Source organism: Hibiscus syriacus, unplaced genomic scaffold, assembly GCF_006381635.1.
Source record: "Hibiscus syriacus cultivar Baekdansim isolate YM2019G1 unplaced genomic scaffold, ASM638163v2 tig00111342_pilon, whole genome shotgun sequence".
In the NCBI taxonomy this organism is placed as follows: domain Eukaryota; kingdom Viridiplantae; phylum Streptophyta; class Magnoliopsida; order Malvales; family Malvaceae; genus Hibiscus; species Hibiscus syriacus.
Genome location: NW_024063066.1, coordinates 145,705 through 167,302, shown reverse-complemented (window position 1 = coordinate 167,302; position 21,598 = coordinate 145,705). Strand labels below are relative to the sequence as shown.

The following is a 21,598-nucleotide window of genomic DNA, read 5'->3' as shown; positions in this document are numbered from 1 at the left end:
TGTAATGACCGAAATAAGATTGAAAAGACAATAAATTTATGAAAATTGTAATTTACCCCTTTTATGATACTTTCCATTTTGTGTTTTGCTTTGACACCTTGCTCCTGTATTCAAGAGATGTGAAAATTAGGGATGGGCATTGGACCTGAATCGGACGAGTTCCGACCTGATCTAATCCGATCGGGTCGGGTTGGGTTTTTTTAAAAAAAAATAGGTTCGGGTCGAGGTTTTTTAAGTGTGATGTTTGGGTTTAGGATGAAAAATACTCGATCCAACCCTAAAAAATATATAATTTTATCTTATATATTTAGGAATAATTACAATAATACTCATCTATATATATATATATATATATATTCAATTAAGTCACTATTTTATTGAACAAAAATAATATTTTTTATTATTTTGAGTCGAGTTGGGTCGTGTGAAATTTTGTTTTGGTCGGGTCATGTCTCGGGTGGAGGATCCTTTGTTCTCGGGTCGCGTCAGGTAGACCAAAAATCCGACCTGACCTGAACCATGCCCCTCCCTAGTGAAAATCCATTGTTCAAGTGGGGATGGTATTCAATGATGTTTATGAATCAATTTAATGCTTGCACATGCCATTATGATGCTCCAACGTTGCCCTACCATATTGCATTCATTTTTAAAGATAACAATTCAAACATTTGCACCATTGACTAACCATAAATTGCAAATTCCATATTAAAAAAAATACTACATTGACTAACTATACTCTATAGAAATAAAAAATTAAATTATGAGCACAATTCAACATGTATTTCTTATCATTGTCACTATCTCACCCTACATTTGATAAAGCCATTAAAGCTAACAACTTAACTTATTCGACATTCAACTATAAATTTAAAATTAAGATTATTGTCAAATATATAAAAAAAATACTTTCGACAGCAATCTAATGTTTATTTTGTGGCTACTGCATAAATTGTATACCGATCTTAAAACTTTACGCTGATGAGAAAAGGATGGTTATATCGATCGACCAATTCATCTTTTTTAATTTGAACAAAAACCGAGCATGTGACAGTGTTGTAGAACCCTAGTAGGTAGTTTAGGGTGTTTTAGTTTAAAATGTGAATAAAATTAATCGTTGATCTTCTTATTAGTTGCTTAATGGAAGAGGCTTTGACCCATTTTTCTCGAATCATATTATTCCGAGGACCGAACAGATAACAGAAGTTGTTGCTTGTGTAGCTCAACTGAAATCTCTTGTGCCGTATGCTACTCGAACTATTATTTTTTGTCAAATTATTTCTTTCTTAAAATTATATTAAATATTATTTTTTTAATTTTATTTTAAACACATACTATTCTTTTAACGATGAATGATCAAAATAAAATCGAAATTAAATAAATATCAAAAGCATCTTTAGCCAGGGGACCCATCCCCAGCACTCAAACCCCGCCCTAAACTTAAGCCCAAATTGTCTCGAACATGAAATTGTTTAACCTTAATCTTATCATATCATGACCCTCTAATGATAGGGGAGTTCAGTGCCCGTAATTTTAGGTATTTGAAGTCTTAGATACTTGGTTTTGTAGGAAGTATATTTGTTGGTTTGTGTGTCCGCCTGTTAAGTCCGAGTATTTGTTTGTCGGTATCCATAAAATTCGGATACTTGATTCATATATATATATAATTTAAATTTTTTAAAATTACACATAAAATATGTAAAATTTAAAAGTTCATAATACATAATTTAAGCATAAATAGTAATTTAAAATTAGTTTTAAGGATAAATATTTTAATATATATATATATATATATTAAAATTTATTTTTAAAAGAAAACACTAAAATTATTAATAATGGTTGTGATTTTCATTTTAATCTTATATTGACAAATTAATAATTTTTTTTGAAAAATTTAAAACATAAAAGTACATAATATAAACCTAGAAAAAATTTAGAGATTTAAATTTAATTTCAAACTAAAATATTAAAAAGTATAATTTCAGCCTAAAAAACACACACACACATATATATATATACTATCGGATCGAGTTGGATATCCAATTGCAAAAAGATTTTAGTCTATATCTAACTCAATTATTCGGGAAAAATTATTGATAAGATATTCAGTCTAATCAAATAATTTTTTAAAAGAAATTACCGAAATAATTAAAAATTAAGTCACATAACCACAATTCTCAAAACTTTCAACAGCCCCACTTGACAAATTAAAAATAATAATGTGTAACAAGAAGAAAACAAAAATATAAAAAAAATAAAAAAAAATTAATAAACGAAAAACAAAAAAAAAACTTCAACTTTGGTGGATCTCTTATGGTCAAAGTTTCCATTTTAAGATCCCAATAGTGAAGAGACCCTTCCTAAGGCATAAAGCAACATATTTATGCTCAGGCTCGATCTAATGGCAAGATATGAAGATCAGAGAACAAGAAATCAAAGTGTTTAATGTTATATTATTGGAGTTTGGGATGTTTTCTGGTTAAATATACACTAAATTGATGTTCATGAGGGAGAAAAGAGTTTGATGGAAAATTTAGGGACCAATAGTCGTCGATGATAGTGGTTGATTGTGATGTGTGGTGATCGGAATCTGAATTGGATTCAAACGTTGAGAGAACGAGAAGAAGAGGATATAATACAAAACCAAATTCTATAAGGATCCAAAATGACATGGGTAAACAAGAAGCTTCTCTTTGGTAGACAAATGAAGAACATGAAGAATTACTTTTTGTACCAAATTGTTAAAGGGATATGCCAACCATCTTTTTTTTCCCATACATGATTAAACTTTGTTTTTATACATTTTTTGTTGGCAAAATCGATCAAATAAGATGACGGAAGAAAAAAGCTCGTATAAGATGGTGAGGAAAATATTTTTTGAAATGGGGTGATTGCTACAATATCAGAAAGACACACAGACCATCTAACAACGTCTTCTTCATATTCATGCAATTGAAACGTTAAAACTAACAAAATAATAAAGTGGAAGAAGCATTATGATCCCCGTATCTTCTTGAAAATATTGTGCTTCTAACATCTTCATGGTGACGCTGCGGCAATCATCTCATCTCATAAAATATTTTCCTCACCTTGTACGAGTCAATCTTTTTTCGACATCTTATACGATCGATTTTACCTTTTTTGTTTAACATGTTTTTAAAATAAAAACCTAATTATTTTGTACCAATATTCTGGACAGAAACAAGATTTCATATATAAAGTATAAAATTATGATTAGACAATTTTAGCCTCTTAGTCTCGATAACATGGCTAGGGGTGTAAACGAGCCGAGTCGAGCTCGAGTATTGCTGAGCTCGACTCGACTCGAAAACTCTGAAATGGAGTTCGACTAGACTCGAAAACTCACGAGTTTAAAATTTTCAAGCTCGACTCAAACTCGAAATCCTGAATTGAAGCTCGTGAGCATCTCGAAAAGGCTCGAAATGGAAAAAAATTCTTAAACTTAACTCGATTGAAGCCTCAAACTCAAACTCGAACTTGAACCTTAAATACATGAAAATCTTACTGTATTTTAAAAAAAAATCAATACGTAAATGTTAATATTATTAATAATTTATTTTTAAAAAAGATAGAATCTTAATATATTATTTTTTGAGTTGCTCATGAGCTTTTCGAGTCGAATATCAAGTAGCTCGTTTCGGCTCGTTAATAAATCGAGTCGAGTCCATTCGATCCGAGTATTTATCGAGCTTTGATCGAGTCGATCTCGAGTAGCTCACGATATGTCTCGTCTCATTTACTGCCCTAAACATTTTCTCACTTAGCTAAATACATTGAGTTTTTTTATCATTCCGTCGTTAAATAATTAACGACATTCAAACGACTCTATTTTTAAAAAAACAAATTTTCACCAAAGTGATATTCTTTTGCATCTATATAAAAATTCATTTATAATGTTGTTAGTGAGAAAACGGCTAAGTGACTAAAAACCCAATTATTAAGTTTAGTAAAAAAATTGAAGACATTTAAAGTAAATTGAGTGAAATAGGAGAGAGTGTAAAGTTTAATTACCAAGTTTGTAATTTACCCTTCTTTTAAAGAAATTTGTAATTTACGCTTCTTTTAAAGAAATTATATTTAGACGTAAAATACGGGTTAAAAGATGTTCAAGTATCGACATATTGATTGCTGTTGCATTCTCTTCTTCTTTCCTCGGGCTAGGCTTCCCAAGACGAAGTTATGAAGCAGAAAGATTCTCTGCCGAATGAAGTTGCTCGTCTTAGAATGGAGCTACACCAGACCAAAGAAGTCGCGTATCTTTTAGACCGAGCTGCTCATAGCAGGTATACATTTTAGAGTTTGCTTTTCTATTGAAAATTTCGGATGAGAAATATGGACAGTGCTGCAAATAAGAATCATACGTGTAGAAACGAATGATATAACTTTTTTTTTTATTTCGGATGAGGAATATGGACTGACAAGTTTGTGATTTTCTCATTCAGATCTGTTGGGAAAACTCAAATGAACGAACAATCGTCGAGAAGTCATTTTGTTTTCACCATGCGAATAACCGGTGTTAATGAGGTACGAGTGCTGATTTTGTTATAATCCGTAAAAATATAAAGCTGCTTCGGTCTCAATCATTTGTTCCACTGGCTGAGACAACATATTGCAGTTTTTATCCATATTCCTCTTGTCCACCAGAGCACCGAACAACAAGGTGTCTTGAACCTAATCGATCTTGCTTGAAGCGAGCGTATTTCCAAGAGTGGCTCAACAGGGGACCGGTTAAAGGAGTCTCGATTTTAACTTTTCTTCTCGATTTTATTCAGGCAATTAACAAGAGTCTGTCGTCTTTAGACGATGCTATATTTGCATTGGCAAAGGAGGAGGATCACGTACCATTCAGGAACTTGAAGCTCACTTATCTTCTTCAGGTAAATCTATACACATGCATGCAGTTCTTTGCCTATGGAAAACATGGTGTTCATCGTAAAGTCTTTTATCCGACACTCTTTCTTAATCCCATGGTTTAACCACAGCCGTGTCTGGGCGGAGACTCGAAGACTCTGATGTTTGTACATATATATCCGGAGCCCTCCTCGGCAGGTGAGTGCCTCTGCTCGTTACGATTCGCAGCGAGGGTTAATGCATGCGAGATAGGCACTCCCCGACGGCAACTCAACATGAGGACTTCGGATTCTCGCCTGAGCTATGGCTGATCTTTGTTTTTGTTTTTGCTTTGCCTGAACCTATATTTTACTACTAGTAGTAGATTGGAAAAAAACGGAGAGTGATTCTAACATAAAAGCGGCGTGTAATCTGTATAGTTAGTCATTGCACGTGTATGCTTTTTGGTTGTGCTGTATTACTTGATTTCTTCAACACTTCCATATATGGAGTTAAATACAATATTAAATCACATTATTCACTGTTCTCTCCGGAATTCAAACAAAAACTAAATATCAAGTATAATTTTAAACAATTAGAAATTTAAGTATTATAAAGAACTAAAACTGATAATTTAAGTATTAAAGACGTAATTTACCCCATCATATTTTTTGCAGCATATTTTCCATGAGTCTATAAATAAAGATATTTACTAGTTGACATCTATGGATCTGGTCCACTCATTACCTTATACCCCCATGTGGATTTTGTGCCATTTGTGTGAAAACAAAGGGGGAATTAGTTTAAAAGAAAGGCTACGGGGAATCCACAAAGTTAATTTCTCCATCTTTGAGCATCATTAACTTAAATAAGAATGTGGAATCATGATTAACAATTTCTTAATCAATGATGCAGATTTGCTAAGAATAATTAGTCAAACCCTCCCCTTTTGACTTGTGTGCCAAGGTAGCCAATAATAACTTGTCACGCTTTATTTTTTTACGTTAGCGGTTGTCGATAATGATATTTATTTGTATCTTGCATACTTAGTAGGAAAGAAGAGACATGAATAGGAAAAGTAAGAGTAAGAAGCCGACATCAAGAGTTGTCAAAAATAGATTCAGAGCACTCCTGGGATTTCTTCATCGCTCAGGCTAACAATCAAGGCTGCCCTGTAAAAAAATTAGCTTATCTTTATTTTTATATGTAATGGGGTAAGGGGAGATAAGATAGTAGGTTGCTCTCAACGCCAGATTGAGAGCAACTTTCGAGACCTCCATATTATGAAAATGCCCTGTAAGCATCCTCTTAAAATTTTAAAATTTTGTTTTATATAATTTAGATATTGAGATTATACGGATCCAGAGATAGGTCGAGAGGGTACGATTGTATCTCCCGAAATTTCTAAATTTTCGTATAATTTAGATAGCCATGAGTCATGTTATTGCAGATAATGGTACATTGCACAGCAGCTTGGTGCGTGCCTTCGGTGGCCATGAGCCCTTTGTTTGAACAACTGGCCTTCATCATCTTTTATTTTTTTCTTTCCATTCAAACTTGTCATAAAAACTTTTCAACCTCCTTGGACTACAATAGAAACTAAAATCTTTTTTATATGTCACTATCAACCGTCATATCAACTTGAAATAGAACAACATCAATCTTTTTGCCAAATACAACCTTCTCACTATTGGGATGACCGATAATCATTTCGTTCATCGAAAAATCACTAAGGTCAAAATGGGTAATTTTTCTTCTATCTTTCTTTCCCCTCTTTTTTACTTCTTCGATTGTTTTTGTTGTTGTTTGTTGTTTGATGCTATTGATGGTTGTGACTGTGGACGACGATTAAATGAGATCGGTGATGATGACTGATGTTTTCAATTGATTTGATTAAGGATGATGGTTTGTGGCTTTGCAGCTGTGGTGTTTGGGACTTGGATGAAATGATATGGAAAAATGATTCAATAGTCGTGGAAAGATGGTAAAGCTCCTGAGTATGGTGAATGTTATGTTTAATGGCAATAACAATCAAATTAACATGAAACGGCGATGACATAACTAAAAAGGGTCGATGATTACCAATTTGGAAGAAGACTCTAGAGTTTTTCAGAAAGAAAACTTTAACATGTCATATTAACTTTTCTTAACGAGAATGACACTGGTAAAAATAAATTAAAACTTCAATAATTATATAATAAATTTTAAAAGTTTAGTGATCAAAATTCAAATACTCTAAAAATTCAAAGATTATTTATATAACTCATCCTAATTTATTTAGTTACATGTGATTTTATTTATTGATTATAGATAAAAATGTACTGTATTTAACTGTAACTCTATGACTTAATTACTTTTTTTTATTGATTTTACTTGAAATAATTGAGTAACAACAAAAGGTAAAAAGCATCGGGATGTCTCCCGTAGGATAACCTAATATACGATTAAGAAAAGACACTACTGAAAATGTTATTAGTTTTTTAACATTTTCGGTAAAGCGTTACTTAAAATATTATTTTTTTACAAGAAATTTTAATATTGCGCGCTACTTAAAATATTAATTTTTCTATCGATTTTTCTATCAGAAATTTGGTAGTAAAATTAACATTTCCGATAAAAAATAATATTTTAAGTAACGTTTTACCGAAAATATTAAAAAATTAATAATATTTTTTATAACACTTTTTCTTTAATCGTATATTAGATTAACCTATGATATAACTGCCCAAAAAAGCATATAATAGTACAATACACATAAAAACATTGGGGCATAGTTTATTTAAAAAGTTACCCACAACTATTTCTTTTCTCACTCCAACAGTATGATCAGCTAATCACGTGGCCTTGCAAGCAGGCCGCGTTTACACGTAATTTTGACCTTAGGTATCATAAGTACAATAACACACGAAATTCACGTTTCCCAGAAAATTCAGACATAATTATTTAAGTGTTTTCCAAAAAATTCAAACATAATTATTTAATAATCTTTGATGGTCACACGAACCGAACCGAACGACTTTAGTAATAAAATAATAATTATTATTTTTTGAGATTTAATTTTTTACACAAAGAATATCCCTTATATAAAGGATGCGAGCGTTTAATATTAAATGATTGAGAGTTATATTTAAACAGATGTTATCTTATATTTAACCTAAATTAATAAAAAAAATATATTCGATGGTTAAAAATGAACTATTGTTCATTCGAGTAAATATGTCTAATAGAATTTGCATATATTTTCAATTGTTTTAAATTTTTTTTAACATATTATTTAATTATTTTATATTAATAAGAAATATACCTTACTTATATATTTAGAACTTAAATTTTACCAGTTCAATCATTTTTCACATGTAAAATTATAGAGGATTATGTTTTATTAAAATAAATTTAATTTTAAAATTTTATAGTAATATGATATTATTGGGTTCACCAATAATGTATGGATTATACACTCGTAATACATCGAATATTAATCATCATTATCTGTTACATTAGTTACTCTTGTAAGTGTAGTAGGGAAACATAAATTGAAAAAAATGGTATAATATATTACTTCTTAAGCTAAAATTTATATTTTAAATCAGTCCATAAATCTTAAAGAATTCTATATTAATCCTCAAACTATCAATATCATCTCGTTTTGATTTTTCTATTAATGTGTCGTTAATTATAGCGGTTAAAAAATAATATGTTTTTCAAGATTATGGAAATTGAACTTGTGATCTCCTAAAAAGTTAATTTATTTTTTAAGGTCCTACGATTTTTTTTAGAATGCCACAATGTCAATTCGTATAACTTTCAAAAACAGATATACTAATAGTTTGAGGACTGATATAGAATGTTTTAAAATTTAGGGACCAACTTAAGATTAGAGTCATAGTTTGGGGACCTCTTATACTATCATCTCTAAAACTGCATTGTAACATATAAAACCTCAAAATTATTAGGGTTTGATTTTACTAAATCACATATCACTCAATTATTAATGGGATTATAAATGTCATTAAATTTGAAAAATTATAAATCAATCACTCAACTATTTGATTATCACAAACAAGTCCCTACACCATAATTCATCCAATTGTTAACAAAATTATAAATAGCTTACTTAATTTAAAAAAAAAATCACAAATAAATCACTCAATTAGTCATACAGAAAATTAAAAAAGAAAGCAAGTTTTATATTTTTAAGACTCAAAGATTGGAGGCTCCACTCATCGATTTGAATGGAGAATAAGATTGAGGTTCAAGTAAATTAAAAGTTTTGGAGTAATTATATAACTCGAGAGAGATTATAAGTATACACTATAATGAAATGAACAATAATATTAATGTGAATCTTATAGTGATATTTGTGGTTCATCGATCACCATATGCGATAATCAGTCGTGATCGGTGCGATAGCGCTTGACTTAATCGCTACAATAGATTAATTGAGTGACTTTATTATTTAATGATCCGATGACTAGTTTGTGACAATCAATTAATTGAGTGATTTAGTTGTATATTTATAAATTAGATGATTCATATGTAATCTTATTAATAGTTGAGTGATTTGTAGGGTAATTTATCCAAAATCAAATCTAAATATATGATTGAATTATGAACATGAAGTACACGTTTCATTTATCAAAATCTGAGCCAAGTTGCCAACTGAGTTTATGAACCCTAAAAATCCCAAAAAAAAAGGGGATTCCAATTGGCCAACAAAATTGAGCAGGCTCATCACCTGCCACCAATCCCTAGCATTTCCCAAGAAAATATAGAAGAAAAAAGACCCCTCGTGATAATTCTCTTTCTTCCCAATCAGCTCCCGCCCTTCTTCAAAGCCGGAAAAATATAACCATACACTTCAATCTTTCCGGCGGAAATCGAAGTCGGCCGAGAATGGTGTCCCCGGAAAACTCTAATTATTGGTCACACTTCGATTATACAACCTTGATCGACGATATCCCTGTCCCTGATGGACCTTATCCCGGTTTTACTTGGTCTACGCAGCCAATCGACGCCCCTTCTAATGTTGTCAGGTGTCCCCCTAGAAAATCCATGCCTTTTATCGCTCTTTTTTTCTTTTCATAATTTTTAATCAGGGTTTGATAATTGTTTGTTTGACTCATTGGCTTTGTCAGATTCCTTTAATCATCTGGGGATTTAATTTTGGTTTAATATGATTAGGTTTCATGGAAGTTTTCATAAGTTTCGATTTTGCACCTGTTTTTCATGGAAAAGTTATGAGAAGCTTGTGTGTGGGTATAAATTATGTAAAATGGTTGGGTCTTTATCTGAAGTTCATGAACAGATTTATTATTTTTAGGGGATATTATTGTTAGATTATTGTTTAAAAAGGTTATTAATTTATTTTTCTGAAAATTTAGTGCTGATAATGGGTAAAATTCACCTATTCTTTATCCTAGCCAACGGTTGAGATCTATGAATTTACACAAGGGAACATTATTCTCAAGCCACCTGTTATGCCTTGTATATGGTTAAGACTATGGTGTTTGTTTGTATGTCATGTAATTTGCAAACGTAGATCTTGTGTGCTCATAAGTTAAGGGTGATGTGGTTTTTTTTAGAATACATCCCATTCATGCTCTCATATATTATACATTCTACCACTTGCTTGTTTGGAAAGCATCTGTTTTAATCCTGAATTACAAATTTCATGAAATGGGTTTGTGGTTAAAGTTCTCAGAAGATTCTTTGAATCAAAGCAATGTTATTATTAGAATTTGGAACATAGTGCTTGAGGAAGCATGTTTTATGGACATTTTTTCCGTATTTTGGAAACAAAATTTGTTGCAAACTTGAGTCGGTGATGACTGAGGATGCTGTAGGCTTGTTCATTTGCATCGTGTTACCATGCAATAATAACACTGTTGACTTGCACTGATTAGGCTTGCCTTCTTTTCTTAGTATGGGGTTTTATGCCATGCTTCTTGAGTCTTTGAGATATTTGTGGAATTAGAAATTCTGATTTATTGGGAGGGTAGAGCATGTCTTGATTAACTTTTTGGAAAAGGTTAGCAGGAGTCCTTATTGAGGTTCTTGGTCAATGGTTAATTGGTTATCATTCCAATCTGCACCTGTTGGTGCTTTATCCACTAGACCTTGAATTTTTTAATGAAAGAGAAACCTTGGTTCTGAAATGGCTTATTTTGTAAGCAGATGTCTCCATCATGATCTTTATGTGCGTTGGGATATTAGTTTAGGCAGAGTTGATTACATCCGTTCCAGTGTAGATCTTCCAGTTCTTTGTTGTTTACTTTTAACCTTTTCAGTTGTGTTATGATTCAATATTATTAGCAAGTGAGAGCCTATTTCTTTTTTCTTTTTTTTTTGGGAGGGGGTGTTCTAACATTGTCTTGTACCTTTTCACTTGGATCCATTTTGATCTGTTCCTAGTGTGGGAATCGATGGCTCATTTGGAGATTCAGATGGTCTAAAGGAATCTGGTTCAAAGAAGAGGTAATACTCTGTCTTTCATGCACTATATGAATTGGTAAATAAAGAAGATTAAAAAACATATATCACCCGTTCCACTTCCCCACTTATTCCCTGATATGTTTGTTTAGAAAACTGTTTAGAACTGGTTTAATAGGTGGGCACTTCTGTGTTGTGGGGCTTAGAACATTTTTATTGAAGGAATAATATAGAACTATTCAAACTTTTAAGCCACGAGATATTGAATGGACAAAAAGAATAATATCTAGGGGCATTTACTTTTGAGCAGCTAAAAGCATTTTCATTTGTCTTAGCGTTTAATTGATGCATAACAATATAGTTGCTCAAGTATGTTGCAATTTGTGTCCTACAATAAGATGATTTAAATGGAGCATAATGTTCCTTTTTCATTATTATTGACATGACTGACTCTGAATCTTCTATTGTTTCAATTACAAAACAGAACTGACTTAAGTGTGATATCAGAGAATCTTGTTTCTTACTCCGTTTATATTGCAGGGTTAGATCCGAATCATGCAATGCGTCAAGCTCCAAAGCATGTAGGGAGAAGTTGCGTAGAGATAGGCTAAATGACAAGTACTTGCATCTCTTTTCTCTTCTCTTGCTTTCTCTTTTGTTTTCTTTCTATCTCTTCCAAGCATGAATGTTCAACATTGTGTAAATAACAGGTTTATGGAGCTGGGGTCTATTCTAGAACCTGGAAGGCCTCCCAAAACTGATAAGTCTGCTATTTTGATTGATGCTGTCCGAATGGTGACCCAATTACGAGGTGAAACCCAGAAATTGAAGGATTCAAATTCAAGTCTCCAAGAAAGGATTGAAGAGCTGAAGGTGAGGCTGGTTTGAGGGTCCATTTCTGGGTGAATAGTCAGAATCCTTGGCATGCAATTTGCTATTTGGAACTACTGCTTTCTCGAAAATAATTAAACATCAAAATATACCCATTACATCAAAATATTTAAACTGCATTTCCTCTATTTAGGTTGAAAAGAATGAGCTTCGTGACGAAAAGCGGAGGCTGAAGGCAGAAAAGGAAAAGTTGGAGCAGCAACTCAAATCAATGAATGCAAAACCTAACTTCATGCCGCCTGCACCACAGGCAATCCCTACTGCATTTGCTGCCGCCCCAGGTCAAGCTCCTGGTAACAAGTTGGTTCCTTACATTGGTTATCCTGGAGTTGCAATGTGGCAATTCATGCCGCCTGCAGCAGTGGATACTTCACAGGACCACGTCCTCCGCCCTCCGGTTGCCTAAGCCGGCAACCAACAATGATTAGGGTTTGTATTTTGATGCAAACGGGTATTAGTCATGTCATTGTTCTGGGTTGTTTTAGTTTTCACTGAAGTTTCTCTAACTGGAGTTGTTGGGTGACTGTCTGCAGTTGTACTCCTACGATTTGGTGCTGGTAATGACATGTAAATTTTTAATTTCATCTGACAACCTTTGTTTTTCTCTGTTCTAGGTTTTAGGTTAGGTTCTCATGTCTACAAACTAATTTGTTTTGTGGTCAATTTTTATAATTAATTTTATATTGCTTCTGTTAACCATATGAATACTTAATTTAATTGCATTTAATTATTTTGGTTTACAAGCCAAGCGGGTGGATTGATCCGAGTGGAGAGGGAAAAAAGGATTGAACTGATTTTTTTTCCTGGTAATATCTATTTTTCCCGGAAAAAGAGAGAAGATATCTCGACACAGTGGCATCTTGATACACCAGGAACGGGCAAAACAAACTCTAAGGAATAATATTTTTTTGAAAAATTGGATCTATGTCCAATGGATCACACTTACCAAGAAAAAGTAGTTTGTTTTGGTTTGACTAGTAACTTCATAGGAAATATATAAATTTAGCAACACTCTTCCCTCAGGATCCGTTTCGGGAAAAAGATAATATGCAACTTTGAGTTGTATTGGGACTAAGACAACAAAAGTTCTTCCGCCGAAACCTCATTATTCCTTTAACTATTGAAGTCATTTTGTTCGTACGAGGGAAGAGGTTTTTAGTGGGAACAATGTGCAGTTTTTGTTGAAGAAGATGGTGAATTGAAGCTGGTTTCAAGGTTCCAATCGCGACCGGGCATCGAGGATGTCGAGAATGTGTTGTATAACTTGATGGCTATCAGTTCACCTATTACCAAATCTGCCAAGTTCTTGAGAGATTTGGTCTTGAATGTTACTGGAATGAAGCAAGTTTACTTCAAATTTTCCAAGTTTATCTGCAGAACATTTCCAATGCTGATAGTGATATATAAATACGATATTGTCAAAAGGAGATATCAAGTAGTTGAAGTTGCCTTGTAGCTCAAATAGGCAGCAATCTATTTTTATACTTGTTGGTGTTCGATGGTTGAATCCTTGAACTTGATGTTTATTGCTCAACAACCAGTACCTCATGGCCTATACTGGATAACCATGAATATTCGAATCCGAAATCGTTACTTACATCGGTATATTAGCAAGCTTTCAATCTGGGGTTCTTTATTAAGTATCAAGAATCAGAGATTTTGCATCTTTTATGGAAAGAGAAAAGAGAAATCATCATAAGGGAAGAACAGTTGAGGGAAAAAACCAGAAGGCCTTGAATTTGCAAAGAACTCTCTCCACTTATATGTTCCTCGTATACAAACATTGTACATATGTTTTATCATCATTATGGTCACTCACTATACTCTCAAAAAGTCCTTGTTAAGAAGCCCTAATATGACATCCCTTGATGAATTTATCCGAGAAATCGATGTACTTATCCCAAAACGGTCGGAGCTGAGGGAAGGCTATATCGAGCCAAGGCTTAGCTCTGCCGTTGAAATGGATGACCCCGGCAGTTTCGGCTTCGGATGAAGTTGTGTTATCTTGGTATCCCAATCCCAACATGTGCCAAAATGGATCAATCACATGAACATGCCCATAGAATGCAATTAAACCAGGGGGTAATGTTCCCAGTTGCCACAAACTGAGGTCTGATTTAAGTTCTGCAGAAAAAAATTGATTTAATCAGCATATGGAAATCGAAGTATATATGCATATATGTCTATTTTTGTGTATATATTACCTCTTCAAGCCAGTGATAGTATGTGAGGCTAATATTTGTCTTCCTCCAAGCCTCGAGGTCAAAAATGTTCATGCCATATGCCCATGCACATTCGTTTGGATCGAAATTCTGCATGATCAAAGGGTGGGAGAAGTTGAGATAGCTCTTGAACCGCTTCGACATGACGAACGAATCTTCACCCCTACATGTCTCCACCGCACCGTTAACTTTTCCGTTCATATCGATGTCCCATAGAGGTGAAAGATCGGTTTGAATCACAATGTCGTCGTCTAGGAAGACTACCTTGTTAAGGCTCGGAAACAACTGTGAAATCGAGAAAGGCCATTACTGTTTGGACTATTTCTTCCCTTTCCATCTACTTAAACTAACAAAATATAATTTTATGTATTACCTCGGGTAAATGTATCCGAATGTGATTCATCAAGGAGTTGTACTTTGGACTCAATGCTTGTAGTTTCGCGGCGATAACTTGAGGCTTCTCGTTATTATTTGCTACAATGGCGGACGATCCCCCTCGGAACTGTGACCTCACTCTTTGATCTTTTTCCATTGCTTCCAAAACAGGTATCTTCCCTTTCGAAAGCCAATCAAATTGATGTAAAGCCTTAACCTCGATTATAGCAGGGTCTAAAGAATGCAATGAAAACCAGGCCTGCATAGGGGAGTAAGTTTTCCTATCGGTTATTATGTGTAGCACGAATTTTTTGGGGTGTAACGCGTTTTTAACAAGCGATGTTGCCACGACCGAGGCTGCAAGCACATTATCTGAGGCAAGTACAAAGTGAAAATAAGAGTTGTCGACAAGGGCCGGTACGAGTTCTGCTGAAGGGAGTTGGAGGCGAGCAGCTGCATTGTTCGAGTGTTCGTTGGCTAGCTTTAGTGCTAAGCAATGAAGCTGTTTCGGAATGCTGCTCGATGCTACGTGACGATACAAATATTCCTGGATTTTGGCTGCTCTGGTTCTTTGTTCAAGCAGAACTATCTGAAAATATAAACCCAATGTTTTAGCTCCAATGATCTCTTATATGGGAAAAAAAAACAGAACAATCGAAGCTAATACCATTTCTCTGAGCTTTAAAGCAAAGGTTTTTGCATCTAATCTGCTTTGTTTCATTTCAGACATAAACTCTTGTAATGTCTGAGGAACATCAGTCTTTCCCTGTACTTGTTCTTTGCTTACAGGTTCATCTAGGATTTGGTACATCACCTCTGGGACCTATTTCAATTAAAAAACAAAAACTTAATTCATATTCTTAATTATTACCTAATATTTGAACAAAAAGAAAATATAAAATGAAATAATTTGTTAAATAGTAGAATGAGTTTAGGAATTTACATTTGATTCAATCCTTCTTCCCAAGATCCTTGGTCCTAGTCTCTTTCCCAAGCAGCCTACCATAAATATATATAAAAAAAAGTGATTATTGGGATATGAGCATGCATGCATGCATAAATACATATATAAATATATATATTATGTATATATAACATATAAAACTTTGTTTAATATCAACTTTCTCTCTCTGAATCTCTCATTTTTGTCTCTCTGACTACGGATATTCATCAAATCTTAATGACATTATCCTATATGATTTTTCCAAGTTTTTTTTGTTTGTTTGTTCATCTGATATCTGCAACATAGGGAAATTGATATTACATTCTCCATGAACTCAAACACCAATGTTGCAGAAAACAATTAATACATACATACAAACATGCATATGCAGAGAGTTTGAATAAGAGAAAAGGTTACCAATGGAAGAACACTTGGAATGATAGCCATCAATGCTATCAATGGTGGACAAAACAAAGACGAACCGGAGAAGGAAGGTGAAGAAGAGAAGTGAATAGAAAAGCATCCGATAAGAAACCCTCCTGGAACCCACTTTCACCTTGATGAATTCTCTTACGCCTTTCCCAGGAAGCACCGTTACATGTCTCAAACTGGGTGAGATATGAAGCTGCATCTTTACTCTCTTGGTTTCTCTTATGATCCTCTAACAGTTCATTTGGGAAATGATATGAAGCCGATGATGAAGAAGAAGAAGATGAAAAGGCCAAGTAAGGAAAATGGTGCAAAAAATAGGGAAGGGATTTGAATTGTTGTTGTCAGGCACCTAACCTTGCTTAGCATAGAGGCTATACATACATACATACATACATACATCTATATATATATGGGGAAGAAGGGGGTTGTTAAAGAGAAAAAGACAAGGGACTTTGTTCTTGTTGAGGTTTGGAGGTTTGGTTTTCAAGCAGGGAAGTTGAGAGATCATCAGAAATGGGAACTTCATAAAAAAATTAAAAATCTTTATTTGGTGTCACTTAGCTTTGCCTCCACAGGAAGGTTTATGTAATTTACATCCATAAATAAATCAAATTTAATAACAAAAATGAGATGAAATTGGAGCTAACAACACATTACGGAATGGAAAATGACAGTCTCTTGCACCTGGGCTGGGTATTGAATCACAGGGACTTCGGTTGTTGGTATGAAAACTCAGCAACATCTACTTCATTTCTTTTGAATATTTTCATTGCCCAAAATGCTCACTTTTTTTGGGGTTTTTTCTCTATTAATCACGATTTGAATGCATTATGTTTGGTGTATAACCTGGTTTAAAGCAATAAATTTACATCACCTGGTCAAACAACGCCTATTTTACCTTGCAAAACAATCATAAGAATCATGATGGATTGACCATATTAATATCGGATAACATATATAGTTTGAGGCTATAAAGTAATGCTATTATTTACATTAAATACCACAGCTAAATATTGGTCTGTTATTTACAAAGTTTAACACATGAGAAACCTCAGAACATAATATCCACAGATTCAGCTTTGCCTCTGGTTGTTTACATATTTCCAACCCCATAGTATCAGAAGAATATATGCATACCTAGAATTGGGAGAGAAATGTCAAATTCAGTTCACGATAATGATAGAAAGAATCGATGCTTAGCCGAAGGAGTTGCTACTTCGTCTTAAACGACTTAATAAAGGGTTCAGATTACCTCTAGTCATAATCTTCATCAGCTTCATCTTCGAAATGATTCTCCATCTCTCGAGGCTTTCGCTGTTATTATTTACAAACTCGAGTTGAGCTTTCCATTCTTAAGCTCTCTCTATTATAATATCGAGCTGCTATGACTGTTATTTACAAAAGCCCTCGGTTCCTATGGTGGCATATTAGGAACTACTTAAGGCACCTTAGTGCAAACCAGAAGGACTGGAGCTGTTGGATGTTGCTCAGTGCTGCTATAACTTAACAACCAAAAAGCTCTCCGTCGAACTTCAGCCCCTTCGAGTTGGCCCCCATCGTTAAAGTATACGATTTTTTAACCCTGATGGGTTTCGCAGTCGACCATTTGATAGCCCTGTTCCTGAATATACAGACCTGTCTATCTATGGTACACGTGCTGCTTAAGGAAAGCAAGCGTAGGGTTTTGATGGGAAACTCGAGTGGATAAACAAAACTGTCTTATACGGATGAAACTAATTCCCTAATCATTAATAAAAAAATAAAATAAAAAAAATAAAAAGGAATTATTTTCGTTAAAAAGAAGAAGATTTACTAAACAAAGGAAGATAAATAACTTATATTAAAAGTTATTTGTTAAGCGATATGATGATTATCACTTGATATCAATTAATAATGTTTCAGGTTCGAGTTTTTGTGTATATAGAAAATTTCTGCATGGATACTCACGTGCGAGACTCACTCGCACGTGTCACTTCATCAGATATCAACCATATCATAATCTGCATCATCAAATTTACCATACTTGAAAATGCAGAAAAGAAAAGATGCATAGTTTTGCAAATTTATAACCTTTTCATCAGACCCTAAAGTGTTTTTAAACAATTAAACATCACGTGCTGAATACATGATAACATAACATAACATAACCATTGAAAGATTATGGTTTCAAAGATACAGATCAACGTGACATTGGTTTTGCAAGTGAATCAGATCAGTTACCAGGTTTCACCATTTACTTCACCAGACGAGATTTAGGAGCCTGCCCATTAGTTGAAAAACAAGCAGAACAAAGAACATACCATTAGATAATTGGATAATAAAATTGATTAGCAGGAAAAAGACACCTAACCTTGATAGATTCTAAATAAAATTACAAATTTCTAATAACAAATCATTAGATAATAAAATGACACCTTTTAATTCAGAATCATCTTCTTCACACCAGCTACAATACAATTACAAATTTCTTGAATCTTTTCTTCATTGTTGACTCTTATCCACAACAGCATCTCATAGTAACCTAACCTTGCAACACAACTCGGATTCCCTTCTTTGATATGTCCACAGAAAAAAAAGAACATTTCTACCATACCCATGTCAATGAAATACATAAGGAATGGACCATAGGTGCCCTCATCGACCTCAAATCCGCGCTCCCACATTTTCTTGAAAATTCTAAAAGCCTCAGACATATGTTTGAAAGCATCATCTTCATCGTTGCTGGTCCTGGCCTTCTCCAGACAAACTTCTAAAAGTGCATTGCACTCCTTCAAATCCATATCTCTTCCCAATTTATCGAAAACCTCCATGATAACTTTTGTGCCCAGTTTATCTCCACACATCTTTATTAACCGATCTAATGGGCCACCCTGAGTTTCCTTGTAAACCCATTTCTGTCTCCTTTCACCTGAAATTTCTTTCTGTTTAAGCGATATATCGTTGTTAGAAAAGTTTGAACCTAAAGAACTCCCACCATTCATCATTTCTTCGGAGTCACGTGAACCTTCTGGAGCATCAGCTGCACACAGAATAGAATACACGACTTAATTCACAATGAAAGAACTAAAACCCTCTCTGTTTTCCAAAAATAAAAAAATAGAGAAGAAAACAACCTTAAATTTCGCTAATCAGAAAGTTAAATAACTGAAAACAGCACGCTACTATCTGTGTACTTGGTAATTGAATACATGCACAAATATATGTACGAATACATGTATGTATACATGCACAAATATATGTATGAATACACGTATGCATGAATACATGCACAAATACTATGTATGGATATATAGTACAAATATACATGAATACATGACTGTATATGTATATGTATATTGCAATCACATAACCAATTCAAATAAATTAATTTTCAAATGAGTAAATTTTACTAACAAATATTTACAGCACAATATGGAGGATACCTCCTCCTCTGGAATCTTCCCTCTTAAATTCTCTGCATTAACCACAGTAAAATCAAGAGTTCAGATTTTACACTTCAAAATGACACATTTCACTGAATGAATTCTCCACCAGAACAACGAATTCTTCAACACTCGGAACCCAAAAGAACTAACTTCAAAACACACTTTGATGGATGCTATAAAAGCCAGAATCTTACAAACTGCGTTCTTCACTCAAAAGACGAAGCTTTTCATCAAATTCTCAAATACCAGAAACTAAAGCAACCCAAAGAACACAAGCCATAAAAAGTTAAAGGTTAAAGACAAACCAGAAGCAGAAGCAGCCTGTAGTAACCGGCTTTGGAAGATACCATCAGAGGCTGGTTTCTTGGTGGGTTTAGGCGAACGTTTTATGGAGGAATGAGATGGTGGGGTGCCAAGCCAAGAGACGAGCTGTTTTAGGGCTTTTTCACGGGTGCGTAAGGAGGAGGAGGGGTCTTTAACAGCCTTTTCAGCGGCGTTTTTAAAGAGGGAGGCAAGGGTTTTGGCTTTGGAAGATGCCATTTGATAGAGGTTTTTGGAGCTCACAGGAGTTGGCGAAGCCGGAGGTTCAAGGCTGCTGCTTTTACAACCTCCTAATAGAATTATAGAAAAAGTAAATAATTGATAATTACTTAATTACAATACTGAAATATTATGCATTAATGATTTCTTAATTCACAAGGCAGAATACCATACAACGATGTTTTCTATTTATGGACGAAAATATTATACATTTAATAACGGATATTTATTATTTAATTACTCAAACTTTTTAATAATTCTTCAACATAAATCTTTTATCTAAATTGTTTAACCTATAAAATAAATATATACAAAAATATTTTTTCCTTCAAATGATTTCTCTAATAAAAAAACTCCATTACTATTAATTGATCATTGCAATTGTATTACTATGGTACTTGTGTCGTTATTATATTTTCAGAGACAGTCAATGAATGATCTCAATCATTGTAATAACAGACAAATCTTATTTAAAGAAATTGTGTAAATATGACTTAACGAACTTTGTTCATCCGATCATGACTTTTGTCGAGTAAATGATCTTTTATTAGAGGTGTTTAAAAATATTCGATCTGATTGATTCGATTCTTTAACCCGATTAAAAAATATTGAGTATTTATAATAAAAATACCCGATTTTCTGAGTCGTGTATCTAGCTCGTTAATTTTTCGGATTTCTAGGTCGATCATAAAATGTTGCTTAACAGATTACCCGATGACCCGATACTGGGTTTATTTTATATATATATATATATATATATATTTTTACTTTTATTTTATATTATTTTTTATTCAAAATTCTTAAATTATTTCATTCTATCATTATCAATTCCCCATTTCTTAAATTTTATCGCCGTAACATTTTAAATTCTTATTTTTTAAAATTATTTCACATTAACATTCTAACTTATTTTTCAAAATATTTATTTTAAGAAGTATTTAATTTTTTTTAATTTTTTTAATTTATTTTTATTTTTATATTTTTCAATTATGTAATTTGAATTTTAAACTGTATGCGTGAATTATATATTATAAATATTTTTAATTTTATATTTTTTTATATAATTTTTTAAAAATAATATAATTTAAATAAAAATAAATAACAAATTACGAACCAGGTACCTGTGACCCGAAAATACAAATACCCAAGTTTTATGGGTACCCAACTTGCGTGTACCCAGATGTCATGGGTCTAGACACTGCTCGATATTTTAGTACCCAAAAATTCTGGATACCTGATATTTCAGATACTCATATTTTTGGGTAACCGGTTTTGAACACTTCTATCTTTCATTGTCCTTATTTACCTTTTTTTGTTTGTTTTATTTTGTTATATTTTATTATTATTGTTTAGTCTTGTTTATAAAATAAGTGCCTAAATTATACCGAATTTTACAAATAGGTGCTCAATTTTTTTTTGAATAATTAAGTTTATAATGTTACAAACGTTGTCATTTTAGGTGTCCGATTCGTAACGGTTGTTAAATTCCACCG

General features: G+C 33.2%; 3 protein-coding genes and 1 long non-coding RNA gene across 4 annotated transcripts; 2 read left to right on the top strand and 2 right to left on the bottom strand.

Annotated features, from left to right (window-relative positions):
- Positions 1-4,262: 4,262 nt before the first annotated feature.
- Positions 4,263-4,703, top strand: LOC120159129. Its single transcript, XR_005519325.1, has 3 exons — positions 4,263-4,301; positions 4,461-4,542; positions 4,663-4,703. It is a non-coding gene; the product is annotated as an uncharacterized LOC120159129 (long non-coding RNA).
- A 4,797-nt stretch (positions 4,704-9,500) lies between these two features.
- On the top strand, positions 9,501-12,748 carry LOC120159163 (transcription factor ILR3-like). Its single transcript, XM_039169820.1, has 5 exons — positions 9,501-9,881; positions 11,260-11,322; positions 11,818-11,895; positions 11,988-12,150; positions 12,302-12,748. Exons 1-5 carry the CDS (start codon positions 9,742-9,744, stop codon positions 12,572-12,574), a joined length of 717 nt encoding a protein of 238 aa, XP_039025751.1. The 5' UTR covers positions 9,501-9,741; the 3' UTR covers positions 12,575-12,748.
- Positions 12,749-13,878: 1,130 nt separating this feature from the next.
- LOC120159166 (probable galacturonosyltransferase 12) lies at positions 13,879-16,375 on the bottom strand. Its single transcript, XM_039169823.1, has 6 exons — positions 16,126-16,375; positions 15,709-15,764; positions 15,433-15,588; positions 14,764-15,354; positions 14,374-14,675; positions 13,879-14,294 (listed from the first exon to the last, which is right to left on the bottom strand). The coding sequence occupies exons 1-6, from the start codon at positions 16,337-16,339 to the stop codon at positions 14,009-14,011; spliced, it is 1,605 nt and encodes a 534-aa protein (XP_039025754.1). The 5' UTR covers positions 16,340-16,375; the 3' UTR covers positions 13,879-14,008.
- A 2,181-nt stretch (positions 16,376-18,556) lies between these two features.
- LOC120159162 (pentatricopeptide repeat-containing protein At4g04790, mitochondrial-like) lies at positions 18,557-20,159 on the bottom strand. Its single transcript, XM_039169818.1, has 2 exons — positions 19,871-20,159; positions 18,557-19,159 (listed from the first exon to the last, which is right to left on the bottom strand). The coding sequence occupies exons 1-2, from the start codon at positions 20,103-20,105 to the stop codon at positions 18,558-18,560; spliced, it is 837 nt and encodes a 278-aa protein (XP_039025749.1). The 5' UTR covers positions 20,106-20,159; the 3' UTR covers position 18,557.
- Positions 20,160-21,598: the final 1,439 nt, after the last annotated feature.

Bases quoted from the DNA above. Each gene is read 5' to 3' on its own strand.
- LOC120159163 (XM_039169820.1), top strand. From the start codon at position 9,742: ATGGTGTCCCCGGAAAACTCTAATTATTGGTCACACTTCGATTATACA. The intron at 9,882-11,259 runs GTGTCCCCCTAG...ATCTGTTCCTAG, and splicing joins GCCCCTTCTAATGTTGTCAG to TGTGGGAATCGATGGCTCAT. The intron at 11,896-11,987 runs GTACTTGCATCT...TGTAAATAACAG, and splicing joins AGAGATAGGCTAAATGACAA to GTTTATGGAGCTGGGGTCTA.
- LOC120159166 (XM_039169823.1), bottom strand. From the start codon at position 16,339: ATGCAGCTTCATATCTCACCCAGTTTGAGACATGTAACGGTGCTTCCT. The intron at 15,765-16,125 runs GTAACCTTTTCT...TATTTATGGTAG, and splicing joins TTCCAAGTGTTCTTCCATTG to GCTGCTTGGGAAAGAGACTA. The intron at 15,589-15,708 runs GTAAATTCCTAA...TAATTGAAATAG, and splicing joins GAAGAAGGATTGAATCAAAT to GTCCCAGAGGTGATGTACCA.
- LOC120159162 (XM_039169818.1), bottom strand. From the start codon at position 20,105: ATGGCATCTTCCAAAGCCAAAACCCTTGCCTCCCTCTTTAAAAACGCC. The intron at 19,160-19,870 runs GTTTGTCTTTAA...TTCTGTGTGCAG, and splicing joins ACAGGCTGCTTCTGCTTCTG to CTGATGCTCCAGAAGGTTCA.